General features: G+C 36.5%; 1 protein-coding gene and 1 long non-coding RNA gene across 4 annotated transcripts in view; one reads left to right on the top strand and one right to left on the bottom strand.

Annotated features, from left to right (window-relative positions):
- The window catches only part of LOC144650232 (uncharacterized), a 3,590-nt gene extending 1,025 nt beyond the window's left edge, over positions 1-2,565 (top strand). The window contains exons 3-5 of the mRNA XM_078509884.1: positions 164-386; positions 857-916; positions 1,149-2,565. Of these exons, the coding sequence (XP_078366010.1) occupies positions 164-386; positions 857-916; positions 1,149-1,580 (715 nt within the window). The 3' untranslated portion in view covers positions 1,581-2,565. The remainder of the gene's footprint in view (positions 1-163; positions 387-856; positions 917-1,148) is intronic.
- LOC144650289 (uncharacterized) overlaps positions 1-17,763 on the bottom strand; it is a 48,290-nt gene extending 30,527 nt beyond the window's left edge. For all 3 annotated transcript variants that reach the window (XR_013570078.1, XR_013570077.1, XR_013570076.1), the window contains exons 1-2: positions 17,683-17,763; positions 17,321-17,419 (exon numbers count right to left, since the gene is read on the bottom strand). This is a non-coding gene — a long non-coding RNA (uncharacterized LOC144650289). The remainder of the gene's footprint in view (positions 1-17,320; positions 17,420-17,682) is intronic.
- Positions 17,764-19,664: the final 1,901 nt, after the last annotated feature.

The raw sequence follows: 19,664 nt of genomic DNA, 5'->3' as shown, positions 1-19,664 counted from the left end.
AGAATGATTATGGGCAATGTTTGGTTGTCTGCATGGTGATAGTTATGTTCAGTGTGCTTGCGTCATAAGTTACCATCCGGGTTTGTGCAATTTTATTCATTCTAATTTATGATAAGCTGCAAAGGCTTATTTCAACTTACATTTTATCTACAACTTTATACAGGAGAAAGAAGATTGGGCTTTTAGCAACACAAAGATGGGGGGACAGCTTGCCCAAATTCAACAGTCCAGAAACAAAAAAACAGTTGACAGAATTTGCGACTGGAATCACTCCAGATTGTGGAATACCGGAAATCAACTTCAATTCAGATGGCATTGCCAGACATATTCAGAATTTCTTCAGTGAACAGCGACGATACCGAAAGAATAAAACAACATCCTGCAAGGTTTGTTATTCTAATTCCACATGTTTTTGTCAAGAGTTCATTTATGTGTCCTTGGAAACTTTTCGTTAACGCCTCTTTTAAACAGCCCTCTGATAGTTTTGTGTTATGAAACATTTATTTATTTATATTTATGTTGTTGTTATGGGATATTTAACTTATGCACCTATCAATGGTTTGCCCCAGGATGGGGGGGCGGGCAACCCACGGGAATTTGACATCGTAAATTCTCCCAGGGTAGGGATTTTGCCATCTAAAATGGTCTGCTGGGTTAGAAATTTAAGAGGAGATATGTGAAATTTGACATTTACTAGGTGCCCAGGGGAGGGGAATTCAACTTTGGATTCCAAAAAATTTCAAATTCCCCTGGGGTTGCCCGCCCCCCCCATCCTGGGGCAAACCATTGATAGGTGCATTAGGCGAAATATACTTCTTACATTATTTTTGTTTTCCATTTAATGACACATTTTCAGAGTGAAACTGATCACGAATCAAAGGAGGAAAAAACTAGGAAGAAGCATAAAGTCGAACATGTAGGTATCTTTAATTGTCTTATGTTACACTTTCATTATAATTATAAATATAATAAGTCTGTGTTTACCTCCATACCGACGTAAATAAGCAACTGGGAACTCCAACCTCTGCTCTTCCTCCATGTAATTGTTTAGGTTTTGGGATTGACAAGAGTGTCAGTTACAAATGTTAAAGGGGCAAATAATTTATGATTGTTTTTTTGTCATAATTATAAACTGTTTTGTTTTGCAGTATTCCAGTGGAGAATTCTCTGCAAGTGGAAGTTCATCTGCATCTGGTGCAGAAAGTTCTCCTCAATCTGAGGGTGGTGATACAGAGCCTGTTGATGATGAAGATGACAATGATGACTCCAGTATAAGTGAATCACCACCTTGCTCTCAAGTTCCCTCAGTTGTTGCGAGTGAAGGCAAGTCAGCATGGCCTCTGGCAGTCAATCAAGCAATTGTGAAGGGTGTCTTTAGTCGTGTTTTAAACAGAGATGATATTGTTCATGTCCTGAAGAAGAAGTTTTCTGTACAACCAAGGAGCTTAACAAATTTGAAACCTACAGAGCTTATGAGTGTATTGGCCAAAAAGCTAGTACGAAGTGACTACTGCAGAGTTAAAGAAGTAGTGAAAAACGTTAAGGAGGATATAACTGTACTTAAAGAAATTGCCTTTTAGACATTTTGTGAACTTCATAAGTGCAGTATATGGTGGTGCTTCATGATCAGTCTGTTATGTTGTTGTTTCAAGCTATTTGTTTTGCACTACACACAAAATGTGTTTGTTTAAATTGTACAGCAAATTAAAGGAACTTGACTAATTTGAAATAATTACTGCAGGCTCAAATAAGTGTTTTAAAGAAATTGCCTTTTGGACGTTTTGTGAACTTAATATATAAGCACAATTTTTGCTTTAGTCAGTTATGTTGTTGCTGTTTCAGGCTACTTGATTTGCACAACATGTAAAATGTGTTTCTTTAAATTTCATTTTTGACCATTTTGTGTCAATTTGTTTGTTGAGAAGAACATATAGCAATAATACCATTTGTAGGACTGGACAAGTAACTTCTGGTTATTGAAAGTGCCAGTACAGTTACCATAATTGTAATTTTACAGGGACTGTAATAAACAGTTTGATATTCATGATTGTTTGAAAATATTTATTTAACTTAGTACTGCTTTTGGTGCATTGCAACCAAGACATCACAGGGAAATGGCTTGGACAGTAAGAACCCATTTCAGGGAAATAAGTGAAATTAAATAAAACCCACAGAGAAATTACTGAGATGTTAGGGGAATTGCTGGGACATTTGATCCCCATGCTAGGGAAATTATTTGTATATTACAACCACATGCCCGGAAAATTAATGGGACAGTAAATTATACCCAAGTCAGTGATATTTGTGGGGACAAACAGGGAAAATTTTGGGACATAAAAACTCCATGCTAGGAAAATTACAGGGACAATAAAACCACATATCAGGGAAAGAAATGGGACACTTAATACCCATGTTAGTGAAATTTGTGGGACAATCAAACCCCACATGAGGGAAATTAATGGGACATTAAAACCACATATCAGGGAAAGAAATGGGACACTTAATACCCATGTTAGTGAAATTTGTGGGACAATCAAATCCCACATGAGGGAAATTAATGGGACATTAAAACCCCATACAAGGAAATGTTTGGGACACTAAAATCCCATATCAGGGAATTTTTGGGATGTAAAAAATCCATGTCAGGGAAAATGTTGGGACATTTATTTCCCATGTCTGGAAAAATACTGGGACGAGAAATTCCCATGACAAGGAAAAAATTGGGATATTCCTGTCCCATGTAAGGGTTTGGTATCATTTTCCCAATCTGGGAAATTCACAAAGGAAACACAATGAAAACCCTGAAACAACCCACTTTATTCACAAGTTGGGAATTACCGAAAGTTTCCTGTGATGATATATTTTGAAATAATTGTTAATTTGTGGTCAAATTAACTTTGAATGTACCACTACCAGGACTGCTGGAATTAAAAGGATAGCTCTCTGACAGCTGGAAGAAAATGGAAGCAAGAATAAGACTTAGTAAGTAATCAAAAATCTTAAACATCAGTTTCTAGAACTTTGTTAACCCATGCATTATTGCCTATAAAATACGAAACGACAAACAGTTATCAAAAAAGTTTTTTTTTGCTAACACGCAAGTAGAAAAAGAAATAACGCTTATTGAAGTTGCTGTTGGTAAGTAATAGAAGAGACTTTTTTCATTCCTTTCAAATTTATTTTCTTTTTTTTCTATTAAAACACGTTATTTTTGTAGAAAAAATGGCCGCAAACCAAAGCAATGTATACCAGTTTTTGGAATCTCTTGCAAGACAAGTGACAACTTCGAAGTTGAAAATGAGAACAAGATTGACGAAAAAGATCAATGAAAGAGAGAGGTTGATAAAACAAAGAGGCAACATAAGAAAGCGGATACGAGACTTAACAATGGATCTTGAGACTAAAGAAGAAGAAATGAGAATGGCGCAAGCAGAAATACAAAGGCTCGAACTACTAATAGCACAGGCAGACGACGTTGATGAGAAGAAGACTAAAAAATTAGACTTTTTCTTTTTTTGTTAAACGTGTTTTATGTTATTTCAAGAATGCTTTTAATAAACTGATTTCACAAGTCATTAGCGACTTGTAAACACACTTGACTGAGTATTATCTATATTTAGAGCTCTTTGTGATTGATTATTTCACACCCGAGTGGCAAGTGTTTATTAATAACGGTGGAGAAAATATTTTTGTTAAAGTTCTTAGCACAATATTTCACGGTATATTTACATGTTAGTTAAATTGAATATTGTTGTTAATAATCATAACTTGCAAAACACAAATACGAAGAGTTTCAAAATGATCGCTGTGTTCCATGCAATTTTCTTTATTTTCACCGAACTTTTTGAGCCTGCTTGGCAGAAGAATGTCAGAAGAATAACATATCAAGTCGTTGAGGCGATGGAAGAAGCAAAACAGAATAAATCACCCACCGATTGAGTTGTTTCCGGCTTAAAATATTCTACATGAAAAAAAAAATAAGATTACGTCAAGGGGGTTTCCCATGCAATTGACCCAGTGGGGACAATGACTTCCTGTTTTTCGCAAAGTCACGAACAGTGGAGCGCCTTTTGGTGCAAGTCTTGTTCAGCTTGTTAAAACGTTTGCAACAAGACTGCTGTCTATTTTTTTTAATTTTTCAATCAGCTCATCTGTTAAAAGATTGTTATTTGTTTTTCATTTTCTACAGTTTTTTTGTAGATTGTAAACGCTTTTCCACGAGATCTTGTCAAGTTTTTCTTTACATTCATATTAAGTTCTCCACTTATCCCTCGTCCCATTCTAGTTTACTCAAGAGTAGCATTTGTTCAATAAGAATTATTTCTGGCGCAGCAAAACCGCTCGCGATTTGTGCGTGCCGCTAGCGATTTTTTTGCATGCCGCTCGCGATTTTTGCAAACACATATACGGTGAGGGTTTTGGCCACAAATAGTGAAAAACGAGCGAGGTGAGCCGAGCGAGTTTTTCACTATTTGCGCCAAAACCCTCACCATATATGTGTGTGGTTCTGTTTATAGTTATGAGAAAGCATTAGAATATGTTGATTTTCATGAGAATAGACACAAAATAAGATGTAATTTAAGCGTATATTGTAGAAAATATCATATTGAAAATACTTTGATTGTTATTCAACAAAATACAAAACAGATTTTACATACTGTGAACAACTTAAGATTGAAAGAATATTTTATGAGATTGAAAAGTAAATGCATTAATTAATAAAGACAGAAAAAGAATGACCATTATCAATTATATTTTACATAAAATTTTGTCTTTTATGAATATATCGTCTGATAATAATGTGGCAATACAGTGAGAAAGAGATGTCGTTGCTGGCTGAAGAAAAAGACTGTCATGACATGACTACCAAAACGTCAGCACACCTGCATTGATTCCTGGAGGCCTTACCACGAAATTACAACTGTTAGACATTTCTGTAAATTGATCGTTCAAAAACTATATCCCTGCCAAGTGGACGTTGGAAGGCACTTATACTTTTAACGAAACCAGCAAAATGAGAAGGGCCACACATGCCGACATCTGTGATTGGGTTGTTTAAGCTTGGAGGGCTGTCAAAGCTACACCCATCACAATATATTATATGGCTTATGAAAGGCAAGCATTAACCACTCTGGGTCAAATTCTGGATACCCAATTAATTGACTTATTTACTTATTATTTACTAATTTATTTAGACCCTGACAGAGATGGTGTGTATGACATTGGAGTCTCCGAGATAGTACAAAGAGATATAAAACAGCTTTGTATGGTGTTGTCACAGACATATCCCTGCTTAATGGCAAAACTCTTGATGTCGAAATAATGTCAAAAGAGTGTAGGGAATATGGGATGGAATAAGAAACAGGGAACTCCTATATTGGATAAGTGGTAGGGAAAGTCATTAACACATTGGCATGCAAACTATACCAGCTCATCTGTTTCCATGGATGCCCCTGGAGTGCTTGCTATATTTTAGAGATACATTGAAAATTACTCTGTACAATATGTTGAGTTGCTTGGGGATGGGGACAGTACATCTCGTAACTTGCTTGTGAATAAAGCTGTCTAGAAAAAAGCCAATGGCTGAGCTGAGACAAGAAAGCAAAGCGAATTCAACTTATATAAAGGGCCTTCGGTATCAGCTCATCAAGATCTGGCACGTACCTGGATCTCAACACATGGTGTACAGCCACTTGACTAAAAGAAGCAACTGTAGAAGCTCTAAAAAAGAAGGATATTGAAAGCAAAGAGGCTTTGAAACTCTTGACTGTAAAGCACATGGAAGAGTTAGAGTGAGAATGATACTGGGTTAGGAATATCTCGTGGAGATGGTGAAAGTGTAGCCAGCGTTACGAGTAAGTTATTTGATTTGTTTATTATTATCATTTCTTATTTCCAAATTGAGTTGGGATCAGAAGTTTTTTGCAGTTTATTTGAACCACAACACATACATTCAAAGTAAATAATAAATAAATGTCATTGCATTGCAATTATTATTATTATTAATATTATTATAAACATTACTTTATAATTATTATTTCTTCAGTTCCAAGCCTGGACACATTTCGAAGTCTACATATTTCCAACATGTAGTTAAAGAATGGAGAGACTTGCCCTTGTATGGATGGGCGAGGTCTCCATGGCACAACAATGCCACATGCTCCAGGTTTCCTGGTGGGTACAACTGCACTTGTCTTGCGGAATTCTATGGAGACAACTGTGGGAAAGACTGACTCTTCATTTAAATCAAATCTTAAGTCATGTTTTAATAGCGACTTGTCAAGTTTTTTTGTAATTATTCATTTTTTGGTTCATTGTATGTTCATTAACTTCAAGTCAGGGTAACCCCTATTTGAAGGAACATTTTTAAATCCTGTTTCTGGTCAAACCCAGGCATCTGCAGCTCAACTACCAAGAAAAAATACATGAATCTGACCAAAAATCCATTTATATGAAAATAAATTTCTTTTTTATTTGTTGAGTGTACTAAAATGTAGATTTACTGTGAAAGTTATTGTATTTTGTATTGAGAATGCAGCACTTATCTTTGCGGGAGTAAATCTCTAAAATTGCAATTGCACTTATTTTACACTTCAGTACAGCAGCTCCCCAAAATCAAATACAATTGGGGAAAGCACCGTTCGTGGTACCAGTGTTTCAAAGACTTTAATGAGTTAGAGAGAACTGCAAGAAACTCAGCAAGTTTGCCAATTTTTAAGAAGTGCCTTTTTCTGCTTTTTATAAATAAGTATTTTTAATCCTTTTAATGTATATGTTGTAAATATTTTTCTGCTTTCTTTTCGGTTTAAGCTCTAATTTTTAAATAAATAGATTTTAATTTATATAATATATATCTAGTGTTAGGACCTTCATGTAAACCACTTAAGTGATTGGAGCTTCCTAATAAAAGATTGTTATTATTATTAAGTAGCTATGATTGCTATTCTGGCACTTCACAAAACTGGAAAAGAGAACATTGTATACCAACAGGCACAAGTGTTTGCTAAAAACAAAATGGATGTGATGAGGATGCCATTTTGCTTAATTTATTATAATATCAGATTTTTTAAAGATGGAGGAGCACTATGCTCTTTGACTAGAGACTATGTTTGCCCACTTTGGTCACAAGTGGATCTCATTAAATTGTTGTACAATGTGGCAATACAATGGGGAAGAGGAGGAGTAGGTCGAGGAGAAAGTTGAGGAGTTAAAGGAGACAGATGCTGTCCAAAGCTGTGACATTTTTGCAGAGGTACTCAGTTCTACTGGAATTGATCAGGAAATAAGTGAATGTAACAGCCTCGGGATCGCGATCATGCACCCGGGATCCCAGGTCACAAGTAATGGGATCGGGACCAGCCAGTTTTTTTATGTCTTAGAGGGGATCAAGGATCGATCGCTTTTTAGATATATTAATCTTATTAGAAACAAGAATATTCTGTTTTGCAAGGAAAAGGGCCTCTCTTCAGGACTATTGAAAAAGCTTTTAACCTAAATACTTCAATTATTGTACATTTTCGTCACAAAATCAGCTGTTTAAAGCTTGTATTTCATATTGCGGTTTCCAATGTGTTGGGTGGGATACTCGCTTATCGGTACCATGCGTTCATGATGCGAGATTGACTATAGGCAAGTCAAGGAAAACAAGTCAAGAACGACGGTATGACAGTTTAACTTCTATTTTGCAATTATTACCATATTCTTACTATATTGATCTGTGTCAAGTCGGTCAGTTAACTGTTCTTTTATGTTTTATCCAGCACTAATTCCTTTATGAAGCTTGATAGATGTATGTTGCTTTATCTAATAACTGCCGATGTATTGCAATGTGCAACAGTATCAAAGGATTAAAAAGTAAATAATTTCAGTGACAATAGAGAACAATGCACCCGAATTAGTCAGATACATTGTCCTTGACACTTCTTAAGATCCTGTTTTATTTACTTAGATCTCAGAAATCTCAGTCGAAAAGATCCAGGTCTTGTTCATCGAATCGTCACCACAGACATGAATTGCAAGAACGACAAAGGTAAACCTTAAGTTTATTGTAAACTTGACACCCTGTTGTGTGATGACGACTGTGATAAAAAGTCATTCTGGCAAACAATACCACTTGTACTATCACAGTGGTAAGGTAAGGTAAGGTAACGTCTTTATTTAACGAGGGTAGCACTAAAATAGCATAAAAACACTAACAAACCAGTGGCCCTCAATAATTATTTACAATAAAATATAAAAATACTCAGAACAATACGAATATTAAAACTATGGATAAACTATGAAATATTACGAATAAAAATACAAGAAATACGAGATAAAATATTAAAAAGGTAAAAAGAGTAAAAGTGTAACTAAATTACAGAATAAAATGATTTAAAAACTGACTATAGGCAAGTCAAGAATTAGTCAGATACATTGTCCTTGACACTTCTTGTTCAGTGAGTGAATAAGCAAAAATATTGCGGGCAGTGAGAGAAATGCACATCCTCCGTGATAAGATACTGTCTATTCTAGTAAGCAAAGAGTGTAAACTCTGGGAATAAGGATGATTTCGATTTTGAAGGTTTGATGTTTGCTCCATAGTTTGCCATTGTGAGAGTTGTTAAAATGATTTATCTCTCATATGTGTACTCTATCAATACAACATAACAAGTCTACTGGGGAATAATACCACTTGTACTATCACAGCCAGAGAACAGAAGTGCTAGTTTCCAAGCAGACAAAGTACTCCAATCATTTACACCATTTTGCATTTAGAGGGTTTTTTCCAATATAGCTGATTCCCTAAAAAGTAATGAAAGCCACACATTCAGTGAACTGTGCCACGCCACTGATGTGCTACAGATGTTTAGTTTTAGGTGGAGGTTGATAGCAATTTGAGAGAATCGGCATCATAGCGACCTCTGTACATACAAATTTCTTCTTTCTTCACAGAAATTGCAGTACCTGGACCAAATGTTCCTGCTGCTTTGCTTTGTTTTGTTTTACAAAACATTTTGTTATGATTCATACAGTTATTTAGAAATGTAATGTTCCAATTTTACTTACCGTATTTACCCGTGTATTAGTCGACCCCGTGTATAAGTCGACCCCCTATTTTTGAGGCCAGAAACTAAGTTTTTAATTTCTGGGCTAAATTGTCTTTAAAATTTACCTTGTGTTTCTTAGATTTTCGTTTCAGGTAGAGATACTTAACGAAAAAATCACAGCAAGTTTCAATGTAATGTTTATTATCGTACTTACTCGAGCGTTTTAACAACACGTGTTTATGCAGGCATTTTGTCCACAATTTTTGAAACAGGCTTCTAAAATCAAACACACTTAATACAAACGAACCTTTCTAATTGTGGAGAGATAGTAGCAGTTTAAGAAGACAAGCAAAACACCAAGAAACACCAGAAATCTTTGAAAACCACTCGATAAACAAAGTGCCAAGCTTGCTTGGGGAGCTTGGTAACCAAGCTACAAAACGGTGAGGTACTGGTAACTGATAACTACACGTGCTTGCATCATGCCAGGTTACTAAGCAGCGAAGTTCGAAGGGAGAAAGATCATGCACGAAGATGTTTTTCTCGAGTGGATTTACCAGCTTTATTAGTGGAAAATGTCAGCTCTTTATTCAAATGTTATGCCAGTGAGTCTCTACAACATTCAGGTTTATATTAAGCGGATAAATCGTAATGAATTTTAACTTGAAATGCCAATTTAATGACACAAATAGCAGCGAAAGGACATCGTAAACTGTAGTGTTGTTTATTTAGATGTTTGTTAACATATTAAAACAATTGTTATGTTAATTATGCAGAATTTATTAAACTGGTACTTGGGTCGAAAATTTTGACCCGTGTATAAGTCGAGGGCGATTTTTTGGACCGATTTTTAGGTAAAAAAAGGTCGACTTATACACGGCTAAATACGGTAACTTCTGCTGAAGAGAAGGAACAAGAGCTGTCTTTTCTTTCTCAAAAGGTGACTGGTATTGAGGATACAATTTTAACTTCGCCCTCCGCTAGTTCTCAAAAAAAGAATGCAGTACCAATTACAATGAACAACAAGAAATGTTGCTGAAAGCCACAACAGCTCAGAAGCCCTTACAACACCCCTACTTTGGAAGGAAAAGGCCCAAAACAAACCATGTTCCATTCAAGTGCATCTCCTTTCAATATAAGGTTTGAAATTCAATTCTATATACAAATGAATTACTTTGTCAGGGATTGAAATCGCGACCCAGACGGCCGCATTTGCGACTAAGTTTTCAACTTTTTCGACTAAAGATTTCTTGTCAGTCGCAAGTTTATGACTTGTTTTCACCTAAAAATAATGAACAAATAAGAATTATCCTGCCTAATTTAATTTGCTTGACCAGACACCATTACAACGGTCTCTTTACAAATATGTATAACTGGCACATATGGCCGCTCCCACTCGCAAAGAAACATGGCTGTTTGCTTGTTCCTCTCACATGTATTTGTGGCAAAAGCTTCAAATGTATTTGACAATGATGCTCTGAGTGTTTTCGCTCAATTGTACCTCAGATCTATTTAAAGCTATAGGTAAAGCTTAACGAAAAGCGCCAAAGGTAAAGTGTTTAAATAAAATAAATGGATGAGGGAATGGACATATTTTCTGAATGTTTTCATTATAAAACTGGTATATGTCCTTTACATCGGAGATGTTCCAAGATTTTATCCTTTCATGAAGTTGGACACCTTTCAGGTTGGTTGCGAATATAATTTAGTTTTGAAAGGAATTGAGAATTTGAGAAATGTACTAAACAGTGTACGATCTACCATGATTGTTCAGTAAGATTTAGCACACATTGTAATTTGTGATCAATCGCTTATAGGCATCATTTGACAGAAGTGCAATAAAAGCTGTTGAAATAGTGAAATCATTGTCTTGCTAATAATATTTGAGTCTGTTTTCTTACATACTGTGTTCATTAATAATTAATTTGCTTATTTGTGACTAACATTTTTCACATTTGTGACTAACTTTTTGTAACTGGTCGCAAAATGGCGACTTCATTATTTCCTTAATTTGAAGCCTTGTTTGTAAAATAGGCCAAGTTACAAATCCAAACTGTTCATTTTGAAAACAGGTTGCAGAAACAATCTCACGTTCTAATTGACTGTTCTACTGCGATATCTTTTTGCAAAGAAGTCTATGGACAAATTTTAAATAAACCAAGAAAATGCAACATCATATGGGTTCTCAAAGGAGAAGATGGATCTGCTAAATTATATACTTATTTTAGGAAACTCGTGCTTGTGGACATGCCAATGCAAAGAAATGTTTGCGCCACTTCAAAGAAATTTTGAGAAATAAATATAAAACTGAAAAGTTCATCTCTTTAAAAATTAGACAACTTAAATTTGTTCAAGAAAAACTGAAAAATGCTTAAGGAAATAAATTATGTTAGGTAATTTGGTCAAAAATTATTGTACTGTAAGAAATTACAGTTGAATCCCGATAACTTGAACCCTCAGTAACTCGAACTCCCGCTAACTCGAACTTTTTTCGATTCCCCTTCAGGTCATTTTCTTACTAATTTTACCCTCGATAACTCGAACTCCCGATATCTCGAACCTTTTTCGATTTCCCTTGGAGGTTCGATTTATCGGGATTCGACTGTAGTACAATAGTTTATTTTATTTTTCAATTTAAGTATTTTCTATTTAAGAGGGCGTCCGTGTTACAGCGGATAAGGCACTTTTCGGACCTTCACCGATTTCCCTGATTTTTTCAGTGAAAGTAGACAATTATATCCCAGTAACAAATATCACATTTATTTGGATCAATTCGATATTTTATATTTTTTGCGAGGCGATTTTCAATGTCACCTCAAAACCATGCAATTCGCCATTGGAGACTCCGTAAACTTACTATAAATGACGGTTGCTGCCAAAACTTTATTACTCAATTCAACGAGCTGATTATTTTACATATTGAAGTTTCATCTTCCCTCGATAGTGTAGAGGTTTAATAATTGAAATCTATTTAAGTCTCGTTAAGTTATGATTTTTTTAAATTGACTCCCAACAAACTCCGGAATGTGCAAAGCGTGACATGCCTGTAGTTGAAAGCCATTTTCTCGAATGTGGGACCTGATCTAGAATCGTGTCTATTGTAACTCAAAAGTACTAACACCATTATAGAAAAGTATGAAATAAAATTTGTGGGCACTCTTTACTGCGCGCCGTACAGAGCTCCACGAATTTTCAAATATTCGCCATTTTGATCCAAAACAAATAAAACGCTTGAGCGACCGATAAACCAATTCCAGAACCGTGAATGTTTGGAGATGTGTTAAATACTGCTAGAAGTCAGACTGTAAATGGAAAATATTTTTCTTTCGCAGGTCCAACCGTTTTAGCCGATTTCTCGGTATTTTCAACGCTCACAGCAATAAATATATCACTTTCGATCAATATGCAAATTTCGGCATAAGCCCGTGTTGTCACGGAACATCTGTATACCGCAAACAACTTGCCTAAAAACGTTTTCCAAAGCAATTATTTCCTTCTTACCTGGCCGGGCGATAGGATTCTTTACGCTTCTATGTTAAAGCTTTCTTTTTGTTTTTGGCTGTAGAGAAGCTGTTTCATTTCCCACGCTGCGATGAAACAGTGTTTGTTTTGCCACAAGACTGACTTGTTCATTTCAGTCTAATTCAATTAAAGCCTTATTTGTCAAACCCCTATCGGTCCTTTTTTTTTGTTTTTCTCTTTGCAAAACCTTTTAAAAAACATTGTAAGCTTCTGAGAATGTTTTTTCATACCCAAAAGGGTTTTAATTTGCTTGGCTTTTTTTCGGAGGGATTTATTCGAAAAAATTACAATCCAGTCTGGTCTTGTGGAAACAAGGGAAATCCCTGATTTGCGTCGCACAAGTTTTGTTTGCATATTAGAACAGTGTTTTGTGAAAACTATCGGACTCCAATGAGGCAAAGCAAGTTCTACAATTATCTTATAAACATTAAAAGTCTTTGGAGCATTGTAGACATAAAATACAAATAATTGGGATAACTCAATGTTTGTTTTTGCAAACTTACTTGTTTGTTTCAATTCAATTTAAACCGACCAATTAATGTCCGCGATTTTGTCTAATTTTGGGAAAATCCTTGCGCGTCCTCTCTGCACGAAATGGCAGCTATTGCATCCAATTGCTCTCTTCACGAGATATTACAGACTCCGTGTGGATCTAGTAGGAATGAGGAGAGCCATGTGTTGCTCTCTGAGTGAAACTCGGATACTTCAGCTCATTTGTCGAGCTGCCACTTATCGAAATGCGGCGATGTTAGGGAAGCCGAACTAATCATGGCGAGAGCGTGACGTTACCAACGGCTGTGAAGTAGACTGAGTGCGGGCTTGACCATTACAAGGTGTGGTCGATGCTACTTTTATTTTTCAAAAAAAGCGTTAACACTATCCCGCTAAATTTGAGTGAAATATATCCCCACGGGGGGGGGGGGGTACTTTAAAAAAAAATTGTATGGGAAGGCTTTGCCCGAGCTCTAACCCCTGCCATTTTATAAACGATTTTGACAGAAGTCGTTCCCTTTTTGTATACCTTTTACTGAAAAAAGGTACCCCTTTCATATACCTGAAAGACATGGTATAGACTTAAGACACGACGTTTTCTTGTATATGGTCTAATAAACGTCAACTCACAAATAAACGAACAACCTCGTATCTAGTAAACACCTCCCTTGAGGTGTAAAGTCTATAGACGCCCCCCCCCCCAAAAAAAAAAAAGAAATAAAAAATAAAAAAAGTTGAATCGCCTCATAAACCAGGGAAACGCTTCACAGCGTAACATCACGCAATCTTTTTTTTGTTTGCTTGACTCGGACATCGAAAAGGCAAACAATGCTAACATGGTTGACCCTAATGGCGCTGAAGACATCAGCATCAAACTATGAACGCAATTGCAACTACCAACAAGGCAAGAGACGAGCAGAACGATCGCTTATTTGGCAGAGAAAAATGGCTGACCAAGAGCCAAGTGCAGGGCTTCTTTTCCCGCCGTGCAGCGGCTAGACGAAGAAAGGAGGAACCAGAAAAAATCGACCTGAGTCCCAGGGAGCTATTGCTAGAGGAAGAAGAAGTTGATAGACAACAACTTGTTGAAGAGGTAGTGAACGAACTGAGGCCGCAGCACCCACTGTCGTACGACGCATTCAACCTGTGCGAGTGTGCGAAAGAACATAAACTGGACAAATTTAACGCGCCAATGCTCAAAGAAATATTGCGCCATTTTGAGGTCCAATTCAAATCGAAAGACAAAAAGAAAGACCTGATTGAACAACCAAGGTTGTTCAAGATTGAAAAAGAATGAATATAAAGGGATAAACAAGTCACTAACCTTGCAAAGAAACATTCATTAGCACATAAGGTTAAACGTAGTAAATGGCGTTAATATTACGATCCTCTTTTCACGAAAAACAGTTTTATGTTATTGCCCCCGCAGGGCTTTCGCCCAGAGACGAAAGCCCGAGGAGGCATTCATTGTAGAGCGTATATATAGAATGTGTACTTACAGTCCGAATATACGGTATGTATACCAGAAAAAAACCTCGATTTGCTCGAACAAGGCCGCAAGGAATCTCTGAGTAATGATAATGTTTTGCCGCAAGGGATTCCTGGGTAATGATGACGTAAAGGCAGAAAATGCCCGAAGAAGTTATGGGTATTATAATGTCACGATATCAACAGGGGGTAGCGGTAAATAAAAATCCCTATCTTGGGTTGTCACACATTGATTACTCCGATGTTTGGCCTACGCGTGTTCACAGATTTGTTCGAGCGGTTTCTCTGCTTTGGTTGTGTTAAGTGATATTTGATGCAGTTGTGAGTAATACGTCGAAAGATTTCGAGCAATCGGTTTCGTTTTCTTGGCAACTTGTGTTCCAAGAGCTGGTTCAAGCGTTAAGATTTGTTCTCGGGGGTAATTCGTTTAGCTAACAAACTGTCAGATTATTTGATCCATAAAGTGGTTTGAATAAGGATCAAAAATTGTTTTCTCGAATCTTTGAATGTGTCATATTTTGTTACTCGTGGAATTTTTAGGCTTTTTGAACTGGAAATCATTGTAAGTTTAATAATTGTGAATGTTATAAGTACATGGCACAGTAAAAAAGAAGCCTAATTTTAAAGGCGACAAAAAGACTCTACTAATCCTAGATTATTGCTGTAAAACAAATTATAAAAAGGCGGGGGTAGCTTTATAGTGAGAACTATTAGTAGTCAAGACTTGATGAGTTAATAGACAAATGTAAAAATGCGGGTTCTTTCATATTTGTTATATTCATGTTGTCGAAAAACATATATCGTAGCAGGGCTCGCAACTCCCTTCAATTACCGATAGTAATATAATACGAAATGCACATTTGTGTTACATATTTATTTTCTTGTTTAGAGACACTTTAATGACCCGCCCACTAAATTATGACAGATAAATTAATGGCCACCATCTTATTAAAATCAAATCAATACAATGACTTCCAATTATAAAGCCCCCACTGTTGGTGTTTTTACTTTTATGTCTCGAATACTTCAGAGACTTTTGATGTTTATCAAATAACTGTTTATTACTGTTTGTTTATGAGAAAGGGCTAGAAGGGGGTAAAATGAGAAATTGGATTGGGCAAATTGTTGCTGGGAAAATGAAATTTGGGTCACTAGGACTGGGAATCACAAGTAAAAACCAATAGTTAGAACTGGGATTTGGATTTGGAAAATACGGGAAAACAATAGGCTCGGGCTTTACCCTAATACCCACCCCCACCCCCCTCCCCCCTCTCGCACTCCCTCTATCAGGAACCTGTATGAAATTTGCGAGTCTTGACAAGACAAGGAGCATATTCGACACCCTCGACAGCAAATCAGCAAGTTTCAACTCAATACAAGAAGGGCATTTTTGGAACGTGAATTTTCTTAAAAAAAGTTCCCTCGAAAAGGCCAAGCGAAAACAAAAACCCGGGTTTTGACAAACTAGGCAGCCTGGCCGGTTTTAATTGAATTAGACTGAAACGAACAAGTCAGTCTTGCGGCAAAACAAACACTGTTTCATCGTAGCGTGGGAAATGAAAACAGCTTCTCTACAGCCAAAAACAAAAAGAAAGCTTCTACATAGAAGCCTAAAGAATCTTATCGCCCGGCCAGGTAAGAAGGAAATAATTGCTTTGGAAAACGTTTTTAGGCAAATTGTTGCGGTATACAGATGTTCCGTGACAACACGGGCCTATGCCGAAATTTGCATATTGATTGAAGTGATATATTTATTGCTGTGAGCGTTGAAAATACCGAGAAATCGGTCAAAACGGTTGGAACTGCGAAAGAAAAATATTTTCCATTTACAGTCTGACTTCTAGCAGTATTTAACACATCTCCAAACATTCACGGTTCTGGAATTGGTTTATCGGTCGCTCAAGCGTTTTATTTGTTTTGGATCAAAATGGCGAATATTTGAGAAATTCGTGGAGCTCTGTACGGCGCGCAGTAAAGAGTGCCCACAAATTTTATTTCATACTTTTCTATAATGGTGTTAGTACTTTTGAGTTACAATAGACACGATTCTAGATCAGGTCCCACATTCGAGAAAATGGCTTTCAACTACAGGCATGTCACGCTTTGCACATTCCGGAGTTTGTTGGGAGTCAATTTAAAAAAATCATAACTTAACGAGACTTAAATAGATTTCAATTATTAAACCTCTACACTATCAAGGGAAGATGAAACTTCAATATGTAAAATAATCAGCTCGTTGAATTGAGTAATAAAGTTTTGGCAGCAACCGTCATTTATAGTAAGTTTACGGAGTCTCCAATGGCGAATTGCATGGTTTTGAGGTGACATTGAAAATCGCCTCGCAAAAAATATAAAATATCGAATTGATCCAAATAAATGTGATATTTGTTACTGGGATATAATTGTCTACTTTCACTGAAAAAATCAGGGAAATCGGTGAAGGTCCGAAAAGTGCCTTATCCGCTGTAACACGGACGCCCTCTTAAATAGCCTTCTGTAAATAAATGACTGTGGGAAAAAACCCCTGAAAACTATGATCGTAACATGAACACAGTTTTGTAAACACTTTTTATAAATCAAATGTAGTACTGCACGTGTTGTATTTAATTAAGTGTTATTACTTAATTAAGCATACTATTGTAAGTAGTTTGTGTCGCTAATTAAATAAAGTAAAAGTTTTCTAGAAAAGCTCTTGAGAGCGGCTGCGAGCAGAGCGATTGTGTAAAGGTCGCTAGACAGTCGAAAAACAGTCAGCAACGTTTGAAAGAAAAGCGAAAGGATGCACAAACCTGTTCTGAGCCGTCGCCTGCTGAGTGGATATCATCAAGCCGTATCGAATGTCCGAATGTAAACTGTCACTTCGTCTCTGCAGTCTCACCATTTCGATCCTGTAATGAACAAAGAAAAGCTTCAATGTGAAATATCAAAAGAGCTAAGAACACGACTAGAAAATTTTACCGATCAAAATCTGTATAAACGTGAAAGTAAAACACGCAGACTCATCGATGCGTTAATTGGCTTGTCACACCTATTCTCGCGTGGTTTTGTTAGTTCGACTGTTTCTGAACAAGAAAACCACAAAAATGGACACAATTCCGTTCACAACTGCCCAATGAAGCGAATTTTAGGCCAAAGGAATAAATTTACTTACTTGGAGCTGTCTAAAGTATGAAAAACTGGCGTAGTTTGATGCAAAACGCTAACTGTTCATTTCACAGTGTCTCGGAATGTGACGCTGAGTAACCAGGCCAGCAACACTCGTGACTTCGTAAATCCGTTAGGGATCTGGGTTCCAGATAAATCCGTGGGAACATTCACGCTACTTTACACGACGTACCACAAGAGGCAGAGTGCGCTACGCTCAAAACATCGCGAAGGTGTGTGCAAGTTGCTGAAGTTGTGCCGTTTCTGCAGGGTTTTGGCGCTTAGCTCAGGTATGTTGTAATCTTCTCAGTTTTTCACGAATTTCTTTCCTTCAAACACTTACAAAGAGACCTTCGACACCCTTTCTTTGAGCAAAGCAAACTCGTAATAAATTTTTGTACATCATGCTTTCAAACAGGACAAAATATGTCGGATTTCGAGATAAGGGATTTGAGGACGGTTTTTTTATTCAACCTTTTACATTATTAAGTGGATATGAAAGTTGAATTAACAGTTAAACTTTTATTGTATGTATTGAAAATGTTATTATACTGCATCTTTCTTTCATTTTTTTACGTAACTTTTTGCAAACACGAAAAACCGAGAAAAAGCAGTGTTTTTTTTTGCGTCGTACATTCTCGATTTTTTCTCCCGCCTTTCCAAGCTGAGAGCTTTTATTTATAACACGACGTCAGCGATGGACAAGGGATTTTGAACTCAATTGCTTTGTCTTCCGTCTCGGAAAATTGCAAAACTAATTAGCAGAACGATAATTTACAATTCAGGCTTTTTCGTTGTCGTTTTTTTTTAGGTTGACAAACTAAAGCCGCGCGGTTTCGTCTCGTTTCTCCCGCGTGCAATATACACGTTGTCCCTTGCAGGTCAAGAGTGCTAATGTGCATATGATTTCAGGCGGTGTACTGTATTAAGTATGTAAATATGTTTGTTGTGCAATTAAGACAGAATTAGACCACACATATACCTATGACCAATAAGGTGTCATAAAAACTGGAAAGTCGACTTTGCCAATATTTAAACGTTTTATTACCAAAAAGGCATAGACTACCACATTATGCCCGGGTCGCACTTTAGTCAAAAACAAAAATTAGCCCACGCAAAAACTTCTAAAAATTTGAAACCGTGAATGGAAGTGCCAAAAATTTGAAAACATTTTCACAGTGGCATTGCAATTTACATATTATGATCAATCATGTCGATCAGCCCAAAGGTTTATCAGAGCTCAAGCTTTTTGTTCCTCATTTGTCATACTGTTTTCTATTTCTCTGAGATGTATCTTCCCCAGTCGCTTCCACATCCTGACATCCAGCGCATCTTTGACGGCTTCATTGGCCAAACCTTTTAGGCTATTGCTGGATGTTAAGTCTAAGTCCAGTCTAAGTCCAGTCGAACCTGCGAAGGGGTATAGTATCTGACGTTGTGATAACTCATTGGAAAAGATCCCGGTGTGTAATAATACGGATATCGTCCCTTATCTTGTGAATAGGGGTATTTACCGTTTGATAACCTGGGGTTATCATTTGCTATTATACCCTTTATAAACTGTCAAAAAAGTTTAACAGCCATGATTGCACCACCATCAGATGTTTTAATGTCACTTTTGTTTCCTATGAATGAGAGACCTTCTCCCTTTTCCATAAAAAGTGATGGTTTCACCACTTGCATACTTGTGGCACATTGTGATTACAACATGGCAATCATGATTGTAGTTTAGGATATTTGCCTGTAATTATAATTGTAATGAAGTGTTAACTTTCTTATGAAGAATGTACAAGAACAGCAATGTACATGCTGAATTGTGTTAAAAAACACAAACTTTAATATAAAAATATGATTTTTCAAAAAAATAATTATAATTTAAAATTAAAAATAGCTTATAATTATATAGTCATGACTTTGTTACTTGTGGTGTAAGTTTATTGCAACACTGTTGTGACAGGCCGTTTCTTCTTTACATCTGCTCAAGCCCCT

This window comes from Oculina patagonica, chromosome 4, assembly GCF_052425735.1.
Source record: "Oculina patagonica isolate OP01 chromosome 4, crgOcupat, whole genome shotgun sequence".
NCBI classification, from domain to species: Eukaryota; Metazoa; Cnidaria; class Anthozoa; order Scleractinia; family Oculinidae; genus Oculina; species Oculina patagonica.
This window is presented reverse-complemented; position numbering and strand designations above follow the sequence as displayed.